Source organism: Typopeltis vanoorti, chromosome 16, assembly GCF_054136105.1.
Source record: "Typopeltis vanoorti isolate ZY-2024b chromosome 16, IOZ_Tvanoo_1.0, whole genome shotgun sequence".
Lineage (NCBI taxonomy): Eukaryota > Metazoa > Arthropoda > Arachnida > Uropygi > Thelyphonidae > Typopeltis > Typopeltis vanoorti.
Genome location: NC_143564.1, coordinates 57961447 through 57979096, shown reverse-complemented (window position 1 = coordinate 57979096; position 17650 = coordinate 57961447). Strand labels below are relative to the sequence as shown.

Below are 17650 nucleotides of genomic sequence, written 5' to 3'. Positions count from 1 at the left end.
AACGTAAAATGCAGTATTATTATTCATAAAAAATATATTATTAATATTATTTTCAATTTAAAAATAGCATTGTGAAAAACTGAAATGAATCCATTCAGCATTCCCTGCTGATACCAAAAAAGAAACCATGAATATAATTTGAGAATTACTTAAACTGCAGATGAAAATAAAAATGTAAATGACAAAATGCTGAAAAAAAAATTATGTATATTTATCTAAAAAAAAAAAAAAAGAATTATTCCACAACCAATATCGTTAATATGAAAAATATCTCTCTCTTAACACATGAAATGAATAATTGTAAATATGTATGGAAAAATGGAAAATACATTGTTAGTTATTATTATTTATATATTTAAGTAAGATATTCACTTAACATTAAATACTGAATATTTGTAGTGAACAAAAATGTAATAGTAATACTTCAATTGTATATTTGTAAATATTTTGTATAAATGAAGAAGATAATAAACTTTGTCAAAAAAATAAATAAAGATGAAACTTATGGATACGTTATTGTAATAAATTATATATTAAACAACTAAACACAATGTCTAATATAGAGATTAGAAAATAAACATATATTATTAAAATCTTTGACTAAATCAAAAAACTATTTAATAAGATATTATTCCCTTAATTTAGATGGAGATTCTTTTTAAGTGCAGGCCCGGTCTGAAGCTAAGGGCATTTCAGCCCATTTCAGGCTCTCCCACTTATAGTGGGAGAGCCTGAAATGGGCTGAAAAAAGTTCCATAATTGTTCCCACCTCGGTACTAATTGTACTATAGATTTGCAACCATTCATGGTTTGGAGCCACATAAAAAAAGATGATAAAGACGGGTTTTTTTTTTACCTTTTAAAAGGAGACCGAATGCAAACATAACACTGATTGTTTAAAAGGTTTCATCTTACACTAAGTTACCATCTTTCATCAAGTCTGGTCATCAAGTGTCAAAATTCTTACGAACACTAACCTTGGATATAATGATTCGAAACGCGATAGCTCCAGCTGGTATGTCATGACGCATCCATTATTGTTAAACAAATTTTCAACGTTGATTTGACGTAGTAAAGATCTCTTGTCATTTTACTTTATCTATAAAATCTCTCGAAGTGTACAAAAAAACGCACTGGTCCTAGTCTAATAAAGTGTTTTTCGGTTAAGAATTATGTGACCTTTATAGCGAAACTCTTAAGATTGTCAACATAAGCACAGAATCCACAGAAGCGTACTTTTTGACTTTTCTGCTGATCTATAAGTGCAATAAACTTTTTTTTTCTTTGAAAACTAATAAAGATTTAATGAGAATTTGGATATTCTAATCCCTTTCTTCGACACGTTACTCTGATCTGATAGTGCTGGATCACTTTGCCAATATTTTTTACTGGCCGATTCTGTGCTTTTTATGGAGAAATAGAATTATGCTTAGTCTTCCGGAACTGCTTTCTAATTTTGCTTTAAGCATAATCGGCTGTCGGGTCTATGCACGTGCATCGTGAAGAATAACAATTTACTGAAGAAAATACTACTGCCATCTGTTGGCGAAAAAAAACGAACAATAATCTCGAAACTTATCCTTCACGCAATGTATCATAAAAATGTAAACTTCAATGTACCCCCCCCCCAAAAAAAAAGAGCAATAAATATAATAATAATAGAAGAGCAAACTTTTTTAACTTTTAGGACTCCATTTTAAAAGATATAATCATTAGTTACATATTTGTTGAGGAGGGATGAATTTTAATCAAATTTGATTTTTTTTTTTTTAAAAAAAAAAAGCTTAATAACAGAAAAAAATTAGGAATAACTCGGAAAAAGTGTGGTGTCACAACTGCATAACCAAATATTGAAATATTAGCCTGGCCGGACACTTACGTAAAGCTATCGTAACTTCTTTTCTCCAAAAAGTAAATCTTCGTGTAATTAAGCGTCAATTTTCTAGATTTTTAATTGTCTTACCAATAAGATTCCTAAATGTTAAATTCCTTGTGTAGCAAAATATCTAAATCCTTGTATTTTTATAACGACCGTTCATGCATCTTGTATCCAATATCATCTTCTTACAAACTGCATACATAAGTTTGTTTTGCAAATCTCTCGTGGTGTTGAAGTGATATAAAAAAGTAGGTTACCGAAGAGTTGACTACTCTTATCAACTTTACATGAGGAGCAAAGAGAGAAATTTTGCTCTTAATATTGAATATTAGGAGGTACCTCGTCCTAACTACTAGCTATTTGAAAACTTCACTCTACATACCTTTACATGGACATATTTCTGCCATATTTATTGATTAATAATAATTTCAAGCCTTGGAGTCTCAATATATTTTTTTAAAATATTTTTATTCTTATATATACTTTTGTTTTCATAAGATAGAATTGAATAAAGTAATTTTTAAATTACCCTGAGCTAAGATGCAAATTATATTTTATAAATGTAAATTATTTTATTATTATCGAAACACTTGCCTTACCTCATTATTCATATAACGGATTAGTTGCACAAAACACGATAAACCGCTTAAGGAACAAATAGTACTTTATTAGAACCATGCATTCCAAATGTTCAGCTTAGTGCTGGCTTGTGTGATTTCTACCATCTACCATTTACTCGTTAAATTTATCTTTTGCTGAGATTTGTCTTTTTTTTTCAGTGTTCCCAGTTTTATAACTATCGTTACATCGAATCTTGAAACAACTGTCCGTTTTAATCTTGATTTATATTTTTATCCTACTTAGGATCTGAGTAACACGACTGTGTGAATGCAAAATACCGACACGTATGTACTGATCAAATAACATGAAAGATAATGTTTGGCAAACAGGTACTGACATGCAAAATTTATATAAAATAAGCAAAACTTACTTATACAGTGGATAGAGCACTAATGGAGCAATGAAGTAATAGTGAATGTCTGCAGATATGTACCACGTGTGGATAAGGCACTGTAAAAAAAAAGTCATTTTAATATGGACACTCTATAGAAAATTCAAATATTCGAATGATTTCAAGTTAATACACCATGTTACATGAACAATCTGGTATACAATACCTTTAAGCAACTGTAAATAATGGCTGAAAACGAATGTTTTCCATAACCGTTTTCTTATACGAGACAGTATAAATGATGGAACTTTATCTTGTAATGAAATTCCAATTCTTAAGTCAATGGCTATAATTTCAAAGTTAAATATTGCATGATTTGATATTATAAATCTGTAATAATAATATTATTTTCCTACGACACATACCCGCCACTGAATTAGAAACTTATTCAATGCAGGCATGCGACTGTCAATACCGATCCTCTTCTCTTTCTTGCGCATAGTTCGGTGATATCTGGGTCGGGAACAGCCTTCATTAAATGCTTAGGTCAATTGATGCACATAGAAAGTTCTGTTTGTCCTACAAGCCTTCACAGCCGACTCTGATCTCGTGTCTGTGGTCTTAGGGCCACAGTTACACCTCTTAGAAAAGCAGTGGGGGTTATTTTTCCACTGATTAAACACGGGATATCCTCTCCTTTTGAGAAACCAGTGAGCTCTGCTATTTTCAAATTGGTTCAAGTCAGGCGGGAACTCATAATAAGTCCTTTATCGAATTCCGAAAGAGCTTTTGTTTTTCCCATTGTGATCAACACTATTGACGATTACCGACCAGCAGCTGTCTTAAATAATTGCCTAGAACACGTGGGAACGCACGTGATTTGCATGAACGCCTCGCAAGTAACTTTCTACATAAAGGTTTCTAATTCATTCGCCGGTATGTGTATTCGTATGTGGATTTCTTAGATAAAAAATATTACGAAAAGTGATAGTAGTGTGTTAGAGCAATACTCATGTAGCTTATATAGATATACAAAGAGAGAGATAAACTTAGGTTACACTGCAAAAGAAAGAGTAACTAAGACTATGAGGCGAATATTTCGCAAGATGATGATGATAATGATGTGTGTGTGTGTGTGTGTGTGTGTGTGTGTGTGTGTGTGTGTGTGTGTGTGTGTGTGTGTGTGTGTGTGTGTGTGTGTGTGTGTGTGTGTGTGTGTGTGTGTGTGTGTGTGTGTGTGTGTGTGTGTGTGTGTGTGTGTGTGTGTGAAAGGATAGGAAAATCCTTCAATTTCTATGAAACCAGCTAATTCACCATCACGTAAAATGGCTTTAAAAAGGAAAGAAAGAAAGAAATGCAATGCAGGCAGCATTAAAAATTTCAATGAGGCCCGCGTGTCACTAAGCTATACTGCGGTATTTAGAATTGTAAGATGCTTTCCAGATTCACAAGGAACGCTGTGCATTTGATGCTTTACATAAAATCCTATAAAAATAAACAAACTCAGCTTTAAGAGCGTAGGCAGGGGTTGGGTTGATGATAAGTAAATACAATCAATACTTGGAAAAAGATAATTTAATGAAGAAAACATTCATTTTTTACAATGTCAATGGGAAACTTTGCAATATTTTCCCTTGACCAGCTTGTCGATGTTGGCATCAATGTTGGAAGTCGTTATGCGCAGAGTATTCTCGAGATATTAGTCCGTAATCTGAGTTCTTGTCTTGGACTTCACATGCTTCGTTCTGGAGAAGACCTGCTCACATAAGTATGTGCTTCCTAACAAAGCGCACATCTTCAAAGCATGCCGGCGAATATTAGGGAATGCGTCCTCAGAAATGTAGTCTTTGTAAAATGAAAGCAAGGGCATATTGAATAATTTTTCTCTCAAAGAAGAGTTGTTTTGGAGTTCAAGCAGCTCCATTTGTACTGAGCTTGGCATTTCGGCAGCATTGACACTGAATGGCATTAAAAATAAATCTAAAGAAGACTGTTGGTTACGAAAATCACTAAATCTCTCTTCATAACTCACTTCTCAACACGGCTAATTTTGTAGCGTATTCATCAAGAGACGAACAGTTGGACTCAGCGAGAAGCTGAAAATGAGTTAAGTCTTTTTTTGCGAGTTGTGCCTCCCAAAGTTTGAGCTTGGCCACAAAAGCTTTGATGTGATCAAATAGAGTGTGCACCAGTTGATCTTTGGATTGTAGCCGCGTATTTAAGTCATTCATATGCAACGATATGTCGGTGACAAAGGCAAAGTCTGTCATCCACTTTGGATTGTTAAATTCCGCAATCGGATTCCACTTGGTTTGCATGAACTGCTGTATTTCGCTCCATAAGTCAAAGACTCTTTTAAGAACCTTCCATCTGCTCAACCAACGCACATCACTATAATAACCACATCGCCTTGATCCGCTTCTCACTCTTGGGTCAAAAACTCTTGTAAGTGACGATGATTCAATCCTCTTGCCCTAATAATGTTGACGACGGTCACAATAACTTTCATGACATTCTCAAATCCAATAGTTTTCACGCACAAATTCTCCTGGTGGATTAAATAGTGGTAATGGACGAAATCTTTTCCTTCTACTTCCGGTTCTTTCCGTAGCAGCGCAACAAACCCTTCATTCTTTCCCAATATGGCAGGAGCACCATCAGTTACTACACCCTCGAGGTTGGTTAAGCTGAGGTCGAAACGCTGGAGCGTTTTCTTGGCGGCTTCAAGAATTTCAGTGCTTTTCGTCGTTCTCGTCATAGGTACGAGAGCTAGCAGTTCTTCTGTCACATTGAATTGCTGATCAATGCCAAGGACAACGATAGCCAGTTGTGCTGTATCCTTCACATCTGTGCTCTCATCTAAAGCAAGTGAATATGACGTAAATTCAGACGACCGTTTTTTTAAAGTTCCTTCAATGTCATTGGCAAGTTCTTCGACACGTCGTGCTACCGTTACCCCAGACAAACACGATTTTTTAAACACTTCATTTTATTTGGGCACAGAATATCCCCAGCAGCGATGAGACACTCTTTCAAAAACTCGCCGTCCAAGAAGGCTTTTGATTTTTTAGCAATTTTTCAGCTATCACATAACTTACTTTGACGCACGCTTCGCTCTCTTCCCTCTACCTTTTAAACGCACCCTGCTGGCATTTTAAATCAATTTGGAGACGGTTCACTTTGTCCACACAAAGCCGCCCTTGAAAGTGATCGAAATTAGACGCATGTTTTGTCTCATAGTGGCTTTTTATATTGTATTCTTTTGACACTGACTCACGACAAATGAAACAAACTGGCTTATAGCCGATCGACACAAAAAAGTACAAATTGGTCCACTTTTCATTAAAAACCCGACAAGAATCACTTGATTATTTACGCTTTTAACTCGTAGACGCTATGGTTATGGAAGTAGAACCGAAAAAATGATCTAAAACGGCCGTGTAATGGTTATTTTCTACTGAATATGTCTCACACTAATGAAAAAAATCTGGCAATATAAAACCACAACAGGCTTTGGCTGACACGACGAACCTGCGTGCCCTTACACACGAACGTCACACTGTTTCACGACTGACTGACTAAATGTGGATGAGATCCTCTTGTATTTATATGAAAATAACGAAGTATCGAGAACCTTCAAGATATATCTGGAAGGCACTAGACAGCACACTCGAACTTTTCCTGCACACACCATTCTCTTGAACTGTTCCAAAAATGTATCTGAGAACTCTTCTTTCAAACAGACCTAGCAATCTTTCTTCTGCCATTGATAATACCTAGTTTTCATAAGAATAAGTTAATACTGTTCTTACAAATATCATTATCATTGTTTTCTTGAGATCAGATGCGACTTTAGGTGTTTCCTAAGTCCACAAAAGCTAAATGATATCAATACTATATCATTTTCACAATTAACTTCGTATCCCAAGTATATAAAACTGTGTACAATTTCAAATTTATACGAACCAGTTTTGATTTGAGAAGGATTATTATCATAAATCTTTCTAGTTACTTGCATCCACTTTGTTTTTTTATTGGTTAACCTGCAAAATCATCTTCAGTGCTGCCTTTTTTAAACTGATGAAAGTTTCTTCCATTCTTCCATTGCTTTTCGTTTCATTCCTATAATATTGATATCGTCTGCGTATGCCATAATTTGTACTGACTTGTAGAAAATAGTCCCCCTTGTATTAATGCCAGCAACTCTGAAAACCTTTTAAAGTGCTATGTTAAATAGTAATCAAGCTAAGCCATCTCCTTGTCGAACACCATTTTATATTGGATCGCATGTTCTGAATTTTGATCTGACGACTCTATCTATAACTAAAGCCATAACTTTTCGTGGAATCTGTAGTTCCTCCATTGCAATGATATGTGGCTCTAAAATCGTTTCAATTCCAAATTCCTTACATTTTTCAGGTAATTGGTGTATATTAAAAATCTGATCATTTATAGATCTTCCTTGACCGAATCCACATTGATAATCGCCAATAATATTCTCTACATAGGGAGGATAAAGTCTCATAAATAGAATGTTAGGGAAAATTTTATAAGCCGTGCATAGTATATTAATTCATCTATAGTCAGAACATATATCATTACATCACCTTTCTTATGGAACGGGGGCATATAACGCTCAGATTCCATTCGTCTGGAATTGGTTCATTAATCCAGATTTTGTTGATAAGTTGACACAGCTGCTTGAAGTATTCTGTACCAACACTTTTAATTAACTCTGCTTGTATCCTATCCATTCCGGTTGCCTTATTGTTCTTAAGTTTTTTAATAGCTGCCTCCACTTCTGCATCTGTTAGTACTGGTTCAACTGCTTCTAGATCTTGGCTCTCTTCCATATCATCTAATTGACCAGATATATTTTAATTCAATAGTTCATCGAAATGCTCTGCCCATCTCCCTAGTTCATTTCATTCCCACTAAAAATTATACCCTCAATTATCCCTGCATAACGTTGTTCTAGGCTCGAAATCTTTCCGACTACTATTTAACTTTTGATAGAAAAATTTGTTTTCATTCATACTTTTGAGATGTTCCAATTCCTTAAGTTCATCCTCACAGTATTTCTTCTTTCTATTCTTATGCATCTTTTCTTCTTTTCTAGCCAAACGATATTCCTCCACAGCTTTACGAGTGTAGTTCCTCTGCTACATTTGTTTATATGCTTCTTTTTAATACAGTCACAAGTTCACATTCTGCATCAAACCAATGGTTATACTTAACTCTACTGACTTTTCCTAATACTATATCTGCTGTTGTCACTATGACATCCCTAAAAACACCCTAAGCTTTATTAACACTGTCACCAATGATTAGAAAAGACAGGTTTTCACTGATTTTATCACCATATTTGGCTTTAACTTCTAATTCCTTCAATCTTTCCTTAGTAAACTTTCTAACATGGGACCCACATGGGACCCATATCCTCCTTACATTAGAGATTCTGCTTCTAATCTTTGATATCATCAAATAGCGATGAGAATCAATATTTGCTCCTCTGTAGGTTCTAACATCCATCAAATTGGATAGTTGTCTAGCATCTTTAAAAGATGATCAATTTGGTTAAAGATGTCTCCATCAGGAGACTTCCAGGTCATTTTATGGATATCTTTATGATTAAACATTGTACTATCAATAACCATATTTCTTGAAGAAGAAAAGTTGATCAGTTTAGTCCCATTATCATTAGTCTCATTATGTAAACTATATTTCCCAATGGTTGGCCCGTGTGTATCCTCTTTGCCTATTTTGGCATTTAAATCACCTATAATAATTTTTACATCCCTCTTTGGACATTCCCCATAGAATATCATCTAATTCATTATAAAACAACTATTTTTCTTTTCTTCAGTTGGAGCATACACACAGATAAAACTGTAGTTAAAACTGTCATTTAATTAGTAACCTACACATTCGAGATGAGTTTGCTTTGAAGTCCATGATAAGATGTTTTACCGCCATTTAGTCCATCCAGCAGTTATTTCTTTAGATTTCGTGACAAGTTTTTTTTTTTTTTCAGGGTGAGGTCATCAGCCCCACGCCCAACCCCCAACCTGGAGGACCAGACCTCCATATTTATGACTCCCGGAGACAGGGTGACCCAGCTATACCCTCCAGGCTCTGGGTACCCATTTTAGTCGCCTCGCACGACATGCATGGGCTACAGTGGGGGATATTCTTATTCCCCGGCCGCCACACGGGGAATCGAGAGACTTTATTGGTTAAAATTCGGACGTCCTTTTTCTCTTCAACAAATGACCGCTCCTTTATGATAGCAAATCCATAAGCAAAGGATACATTTCATTATCTTTATGTGTGAAATAATCGAAGAGATTTTTATATTTAGTACGAGCTACGTCCAGACAAATGTCACCAAATAATTATAGCTAAGACTTTTATCATTTTTGAATTTGATTTCCTTATATATTTACTTGCTTTGTTCCTCTATCTGCCTTCCTTGTCAATTATATAACAAATTGTTATTTTTATTAGCATCGTGTGTGTGTGTGTGTGTGTGTGTCCTAAATACTTTCTATACTTCAAATAGTCGACCTCGTTTCCTGTTTTGGTTGTTCTCTCTTCGAGGATAAAAATCGTGGATATCCTTAAGGCTATTTACTCTCGGTAAACAAGTTATTTCCTAAGTTTGTCTTCTTGTCAGTGAATTCATACGTACAAGCATTATGGCCGTATTTTACCCTCTTCATGCGCTTTTCATGTATGAACATCGCCAAATATATCAATCTTAGTAATATGAAAATCAAAAATGATACACTTAAGACAGGATGTAAGAGCAGGTAAAAATAATGATGATATGTAGGCCCGTTTTATTGTAACCAGTTTTAAAAAAACTAGAATGCATCTCTCTCCAACTCCATTCGACAATTCAAGAAAAACCGAAAATAAAGAAAGAACCAAAAAAGGAAATGTAAATAAACATGGAATCTCTATAAAGGTAGATGAAATATTTTCTGTCACAGATCGCTTGGATGGATATAATGCCTCTTCTCTCCCTACAATAGAAAGAGAGTTCGAATCCCACTTCGGACATGAATATTTGTGAAAAACTTTAGTGATTATGTGAGACTTACATTGCAACCAACAAAGTGATCTGGACTATCTCAACCATGGTATTAATGTCTGATAGATTGGAGTAAGACAATGAAGTGTCCTGTAATCCAAAGCAGCTTCTAACTGCCATAACACGGATGTTCTAATTATTAGGCTTATCTAATACGCTGACTGTGAGAAATTCGCTTATGAATAGTTTGATTAAATTATCGTGTCTGTTGTTACATTGTTTCTGTCCAGCGAATGTCTCTCAAATGAAGTATGATCAGCCATTTTGGAATACTGGTAATCTGTCTTTTTAGATTTTCTAATGTTGAATGGCTCTTGTGAATTCACGTCAAGTGAATGCTCTATGTTTTGCCCAATAAATCTAAATAAACTGATTGAATTAGGAAGCTAATGTGAGAAGACTGATAGAGAAATACTTGAATTGGATGTCTGAGGAGTTATTTTAGATATAACTTGGTTTTATTTTTATATTTATGGCGTAATCAGCTAAGGATAATAGGTCTTTTCAACTGACGGGATTCGAACTCGTGTTTTTTTTTTTTTTTTTTCTAATCGAAGGGTTGACTCTGCCACCGAGGCATTGTTAGATACAATACCAACGTATGATTTAAATTAACAATAAATTGAAGACTGATAGAGTTATGGAAATGTTTTGCGTATGGAAATTTTGTGGGTTTTTTTTTTTGCATTGTAAATATTACTTTGTCGATCGCTATTGTTCGTATTGCTTAACTTTTTATTTTCGTAACATAAAAGCTTGGAAGAACTTTTATTTATCAATACTTACCATGTCGTTGTAATTAACCCAAGTGTTCAGCGGCAACAATGCCATCCACCAGTTCGATTTGCAATGGTCCACTTCAGTTCCTATTACGTCTTTCCAGACGGGACCATAGCCAAGTAAAGGAAGCAGGAACAAAATGGCAATCGTTGCTCCAACTGGAGGAGTTAATCTGTAGAAAAACAGAGTTATAGTAAATATATCGCTCTTATTTTTATCCTGAAGCAGTTCTTTTATTTTAATTCTAATTATAGTTATTCTATATAATTAAAACTGATTTTTATGTGCGTGCAGATTTCTACTTTATGGTGCATGTTGTTCTGGCAACGAGTGATAAACAGGTAGCAATCGTAGGGTTCAAAGATATCTCTGTTCTTAACTTTCATACAGTGATGGCACTCCATTACGACTTTCATTATGTTGGGCACTTAAAAAGGCAACAAATATTAATAATAAACCTTTCAGATCGGAGGAATTAAAGAGAATAAAATTAAAAACAAACGGTAAATTAAGGGTAAGGAGAGGAAAAGCTAAAAATAAAGAAACACATCCCACGTTGCTTCTTGGTGTCTAAAAAAGTTGAACTTGTTTGGACGTTTAGGCATCTTTACCATGAAATGCTTTATCCTATGCATTCTGACTACAGAGAATAGTCTAAAGACCGCCGGCGAATACCACTCGAAGTTATGAGACTTTTCTAAAAGTCCCTTCATCGAACAAGATATTATTTTTTCAAAGAAATGAAACACGAGCAATTTTAAAATTAGTTAAGAGATGAAAAACAGAAGGTCTTTGCATTTTGAAAATTAGCCTTCAAAAACAATATCGCATGAAGTTTCCTTTTAATATTGGACACCGAGTCGATTTGTGCACAGTCCCTCCATCGCTGAACATCAGCCACTGGTTAATCGGGATTCTACTGTACAGAACTACTATTACGCTTAGAATAAGACCTAATATGCATATATGACTGAAGCTGCAATTATTACTGAATGTATACTGCATGATAACTATTTTGTTCGCACAGACTTGTATTACCATCGATTATTTTCGATGACAATATCACTTTTTAAATGCAAATATTTATTTGCACCATCACTGTTTCTCCTGTCGGCAGCGATATGTTGCATATTTCTGATTTAGAAGGTCAGAAAACGTTTACATCCATGCACTATGGGACAAACTGCCAATATTTTATACAAGAATTCATTATAAGGCAGGAGGAAATGTTATTAATAATCTTAGATATACTGTAAAGTATTTCAATCTGAAAGTTGTTGTGCTGAATGTTTTATAGGTATTTTGTAAGTAACATGTTTAACATGTTACTATATACTGAGAAGCATACATTTGTTTATTTATTTATTTTTCTTTTTTATTATTTTTTAACTGGGGAGCTGCTAAAGGAGAGCGAGATATTTTTCAAATTATTATTATTATTATTACTAGTACTACTACTACTAGTGATAGTAGTAATGGTAGTACTTATTAGTGTCCGTAAACCTAGTTTTTATTCTAACCAATTTCTAAACTTAAATTAGTGTAAAACGATCGTAACAACATCATGTCGCCTTATAATATACAAGCTAATTTTCATACTTATTCATATTTGTTTTATAAAAAACTATGATCAAATGGTGATAAAAAACAGGCAATGTGAACTTTATATTTTGCATATGATATGTAAGTTCTGCTAAACGGAATTGTGCTTTTAAACTCACGTACTAGATGGCGCAGCGTGTCATACTGGTTGAATGTCAACATCATGCTGTAATCAAAGATTCAATGACCTCAGAATAAGTATTTTGTCGTTGAAAGAAAGAAAGATTTAAAAAAAAAAAGACTGCATTTAGCTTTTATTTTCATTGAAAATAAAAGCATAAAAACCTTCGTAAAGTTGTAATTGCTGTTAGGTGTTCCAGGTTCGTTGAGGCTTCAGAAATACTGGTTTAGATCACTTTTTCTTCTTTTTTTTCCGTACAGATATTAAAACTATTTATTTTTATTTTCTATAGCATGTCACCTCACAGCGTATTTGATTAATAGGCTGACATGTCAATATTTAAATCCTGAATACGTGACTACTTGTGTAACACGATACGTGTTATCTTCCAGGAATTCGTAGTTGACAATAGGGAGATAAATACGCTAGATGTATTTCGTTGTTTTCAATAATGTCAATATTAAAACACAGAATCCAAAATAAATCACACGAATTAAAATTTTATTGTTATTGACAGCGTTTTCAGATGACATGTTACTTGTATTTACGTGTTTAGAACTGCGTGTTCAAATAATATTGTATAGCTATGGGGATTGATGGGTGACATTTCAAGCACTTGCTGTTCTTTTTTTGTTTGTTTTTTCTTTCTTTAAGCCTATCTATATGCTAATTTTCATAAGCAATTCATAAGTAATTCGATATTCCTTATTTCTGATCATCCACCTTATATTACTGATCGTAGTATGTAATTACATTAACAAAATACTGACCTCCATAGTCGATGTAAGAAATATCGAATCCAATTAATTCTTCCTTGTTTTCTTTCGAGTTTCTTAAGATTGGAATGTGCCACTAGGAAAGCTCTGTTGAAATAAATCATGAATAAATATTTAATTATAACAGCATAAGAATTATACAGAACAATCAATTAGCAGAGTACATATTTTCGAAAGAACTAAAAATCTTTTTCTTGCTATACCTTTAAATGGTCTGATGATCCTAGAAAAACAATCAGAATGATTGTTTCTCTAGAATGTCATAAAAAATCCCTTTGTAATTAGAATAGTAAAAAAAATTAGATGTGGATGTTATCAAATCCAAAAAAAAAAAAATTTGATAAGCCTAACTGCAATATATCCGCACATTTCGTAGAAAGAGTCTGTTTAATATCTTCAAGGAGTGTCTAATAACTTCGCAACGAAGTACTTTATGATTTTCTTTATGATTATCTAAAAAGAGGTATACCACATTTGTTATCCTATTATGAAGCTTTTCCCACATTAATGTATAGTTTCGTTGTTTTGAATAGTTTTTAAAATGTGTATTCAGACATACGGGATACTACGGTTCTCCTTTTATTTTTCATATGAGAGAAACAATTTTTATGCCTGAATATCATAGCTTTATGAACTTTATTGTGATTTACAAAAGATGTTTAATCTTCACGGAGATCCTGTTTAAATCCCGAACATCTCTGGGATGATTTTAGATATCACAAACCAAGAAAACGTGCTTTAAATTTCTAAGATCTGCTCAGAAATTAGTCGAAATAAATGTAAGAGTGAAGTTAGAACAGAGTAGGTAGAGTATAGAAATGTGACGTTACATGCAACAGATTAATTATTTACTATATGTATAGCTTACTAAAAATGATTTTAATATCTTTGTTACTCACCCTAAGACGAAAAACGTATCTACAGACAACCAAGCATTTATAATCGCTTGGAAGGTTACATCTTCCAAATAGCCTTTTGCATTGTCCATTCTTGCTGTTAAGAAAAAAATGAATGAAAACATAAAAATATTGGTTGAATTCACCCGTAGAATTTTGAAAATAAAATATAACGAAAGTTAACAAAACTATCAAATGAAAGCAGATCACAAAACATATCTCAATATTGCAGAAAAAGGGCAAGATTAAATGATAGTAAAACACGAAAATCTGACAAAATTTTGAATTTCATTGCCATTTAGACATTGAGAAGAGATTTCGCTATGAAGTTCTTAATCCGGGGAATCTGAATAACGCCACTGTGCATTTTGGCGAAATAGGATAAAAATTTAACAATTGTCTTCACGACATGATTATATGTATATTTTATACGAAATATGCCTATTAAATCGATAAGAAAAATAAATAAACAGCTCAAAACGTTAATTATTACTTTCGTGTTCTCCATCATTGTCACTGCACGTTTATCGAATCTCTGTATCTGCATTGAAGAACAAATTTGAAAGCATTTCAGAGGTTATTTTATGAACTCCTCCCTAATGCGATCTCGAAGATCTCCTAAATCTTGAATTCTCCTCCAATACAATTCTTTTTCATGTCTTGATCTTCTCTGAAGACATGAAGAACAAATTGAACTTTGTCTTGCTGTCCTTGGACCTCCAGATCTCTCTCTCTTCATCATATTCAGATCCAGTTCTTTTAAATTTATTCACCAGCGCACAAATTGCTTCGTTTGTAGCAGTGAATTTATGAAATTTTATTGAAACATTTTCTCTAATATCATTACATCAAAGTGGTAAAATTCAGTGATATTAGAGAAAATTTTATAATAGAGATATTAAGTAAAATCATGTGATATTAGTGAAAATTTGTATCACTTTAAGGAGGTGACATGTGACTACAAAAAACATTAACGCACATCCATCATAAATAATATGCGTCTGAAAAGAAAATAATAAAAATTATAAAAACATTTGTAACACAATTTACATACTTGTATTTTGTATAAAAATATGCACATAATCATCAAAACATTTGTTAGAAACTTATCCAATTCAGGTGGAAATCGTTTGCTAGTTCACTGGAAGTGCATTTAGCATAGAAGATATAGAGTAGCATTTTGCTATTGAGCTATAGCTCCTTTTGTAGCGGCGTAAATTCGTTCCCTCAGTTGTTGGCGAACGACACAGTTGATTCTCTGAATTCTTTTTTAAAGTAGCGTCATACTATTGCTATATATTGTCGTGAAGAACGGTCTGTGTCATTGCACAGCCTTCTGTTAGCTATGGATAATAGTTACATTTGTATTTTGCTATTAGCACAAATTTATCTCTCTCTCTCTCTCTCTCTCTCTCTCTCTCTCAAGTTATAGATTATTGTTTTGATCCGCTGTTTCGTATAACAGTCAGGACGTAACGGACTATTGCTTCACATAGAGATTTGTATAGATTTTTGATGCTAGATGGGACTATGTGTCTCTAATTTGTTACAGTTTCATTGCGATAGTTCTTAATGATTCCGAAGGTAGTTAATTGGGCTAGTCCCCTTAATATCATGATTTACATGAAGGCCAAGATAAAACCTATGTTGCCAATACATGATCATTTTTCTCCTACATCGATGCAATTTATTTCATTTGAAATTATTGGCTTCTTCATAACTGTTAGTTGAAGTTTGGAATTTTTAATCATCTTCATATTATTATTATTATTATTATTATTATTATTATTATTATTATTATTATTATTATTATAAAAACCTCCATGGAGTCAAAGACTCATCGTGGGAGGTCCACTGTTATTCACACAGTTTATCATACTGTGCCTTAAATATATTCACTGTCTCTGCACACACCACACTCTCGGACAAAACATTCTAATCACTCACCACTCTCCATGCAAAAAACCTGCTCCTCACTCCCTTGCTCACACCCTCCTTATACAGCTTCTAGGAATGACCTCTTGTTCTCCTGCTATCCTCACCCATTCTGTGCAAAACCTCCCCAGCGTTAATCTGGTAATAATCACTTAATAGCTTATATGTCTCAATCATATCCCCCCCTCCTCCTTCTATCCACTAATTTCTGCAAATTGCATTTGTCAATCTGACTTCATACTCTACATTCCAGAAACCAGAAACCACCTTAGTCAATGGCCTCTGAACCTTTTCCAACGCAATTTCATTTTGAAAACCAGGTGACCAGATCTGTGCACAGTAATCCATATGTGGCCTGATCAAAGCCTTATACAAAGGAACCATAACATCATTACTTCTACAAGTCAATGTCCTCCGCATCATTCCCATTATCCGCTGTGTTGTCTTCACTAATTTAGTAGCGTGTCCCCGAAATTTTAGGTCCTTGTCTACAATCACTCCCAGATCTCTCATTTCCTCTACCTCTTCCAAGATATTCGCACCAATTGTGTACTTTACATCCCATCTCCCCAAATTTCAAAACCTTACACTTTGAAACAATGAATTGACATCCCCACTTATTTACCCATTCAGACAGTGTATTCAAGTCCTCTTGCAAAGCTACAGCATCCACACTACTCCTGATAGCTCTGCCTAACTTTGCATCATCTGCAAACAACTGCACATCATCATTCAGACCTCTCCAGATATCATTTACATACAAATTAAACAGCAATGGACCCAAAACAGACCCTTGAGGTACACCACTAGTAACTTTCCTCTTCTGGGATATCGCTCCTCCACAGACAACTCGCTGATACCTGTCAGACAGCTAATCTCCAATCCAGTGAACCAATCTACTGTTCAGCCTCATTCGTTCCAATTTAATTACCAGCTTATCATGTAGCAATTTATCAAACGCCTTTGCAAAATCTAAATATACCACTGTATATGCAATACCCTTATCCAATGCAGTTGTCACTTTATTATAAAAAGTAAGCAGGTTGCTAAAGCACGATCTTCCTTTAATAAATCCATGCTGGCCGTCAAAGAGTATTTTTCTGTTGTTAACCCAATTCTGAACTTTATTCCTAACTAACTTCTCTAATACCTTGACCACAACTGCAGACACACAGACTGGGCTATAATTCAAAGCCTTACTCTTATCACCTCCCTTATGAATTGGAACAATTTTACCCTCTTTCCACTCTTTTCGAACTTGACCCAGTGAGAGACTCATGTTGAAAAGATATACAAAAGCTGTTGTTAACTCTCTGGCACATTCCCTCAAGACACGTGGTGAAATAGCATCAAGTCCCACAGCCTTATTTACATCAAGTCTATTCAGTTCCTCATATACATCCTGTTCACTTACTAACAGTTCCTCCTCCTCCTCCTTTCTCACTGCTTTCAAGTTCTGCATGATGCCACATTCACAAGAATGAAATACCTTTAGAAATTGCTCACTAAATATCTCAACTATATCCTCCGCAGCGGTTATCATTCCTCCGTTTTCGCCAATCAATCCCATCCTACCATAATCATTCTTTCTTCTACTGGCGACATATCGAAAA

At 34.2% G+C, this 17650-nt stretch overlaps 1 protein-coding gene across 1 annotated transcript in view; it reads right to left on the bottom strand.

The window, feature by feature from the left end:
- The window catches only part of LOC150098044 (uncharacterized), a gene marked incomplete at its 3' end in the record, with an annotated part of 68813 nt that overhangs the window by 12758 nt on the left and 38405 nt on the right, over nt 1–17650 (bottom strand). The window contains exons 7-12 of the mRNA XM_090406664.1: nt 14106–14199; nt 13201–13293; nt 10714–10879; nt 7870–7993; nt 7439–7689; nt 2871–2950 (exon numbers count right to left, since the gene is read on the bottom strand). Of these exons, the coding sequence (XP_090262790.1) occupies nt 2871–2950; nt 7439–7689; nt 7870–7993; nt 10714–10879; nt 13201–13293; nt 14106–14199 (808 nt within the window). The remainder of the gene's footprint in view (nt 1–2870; nt 2951–7438; nt 7690–7869; nt 7994–10713; nt 10880–13200; nt 13294–14105; nt 14200–17650) is intronic.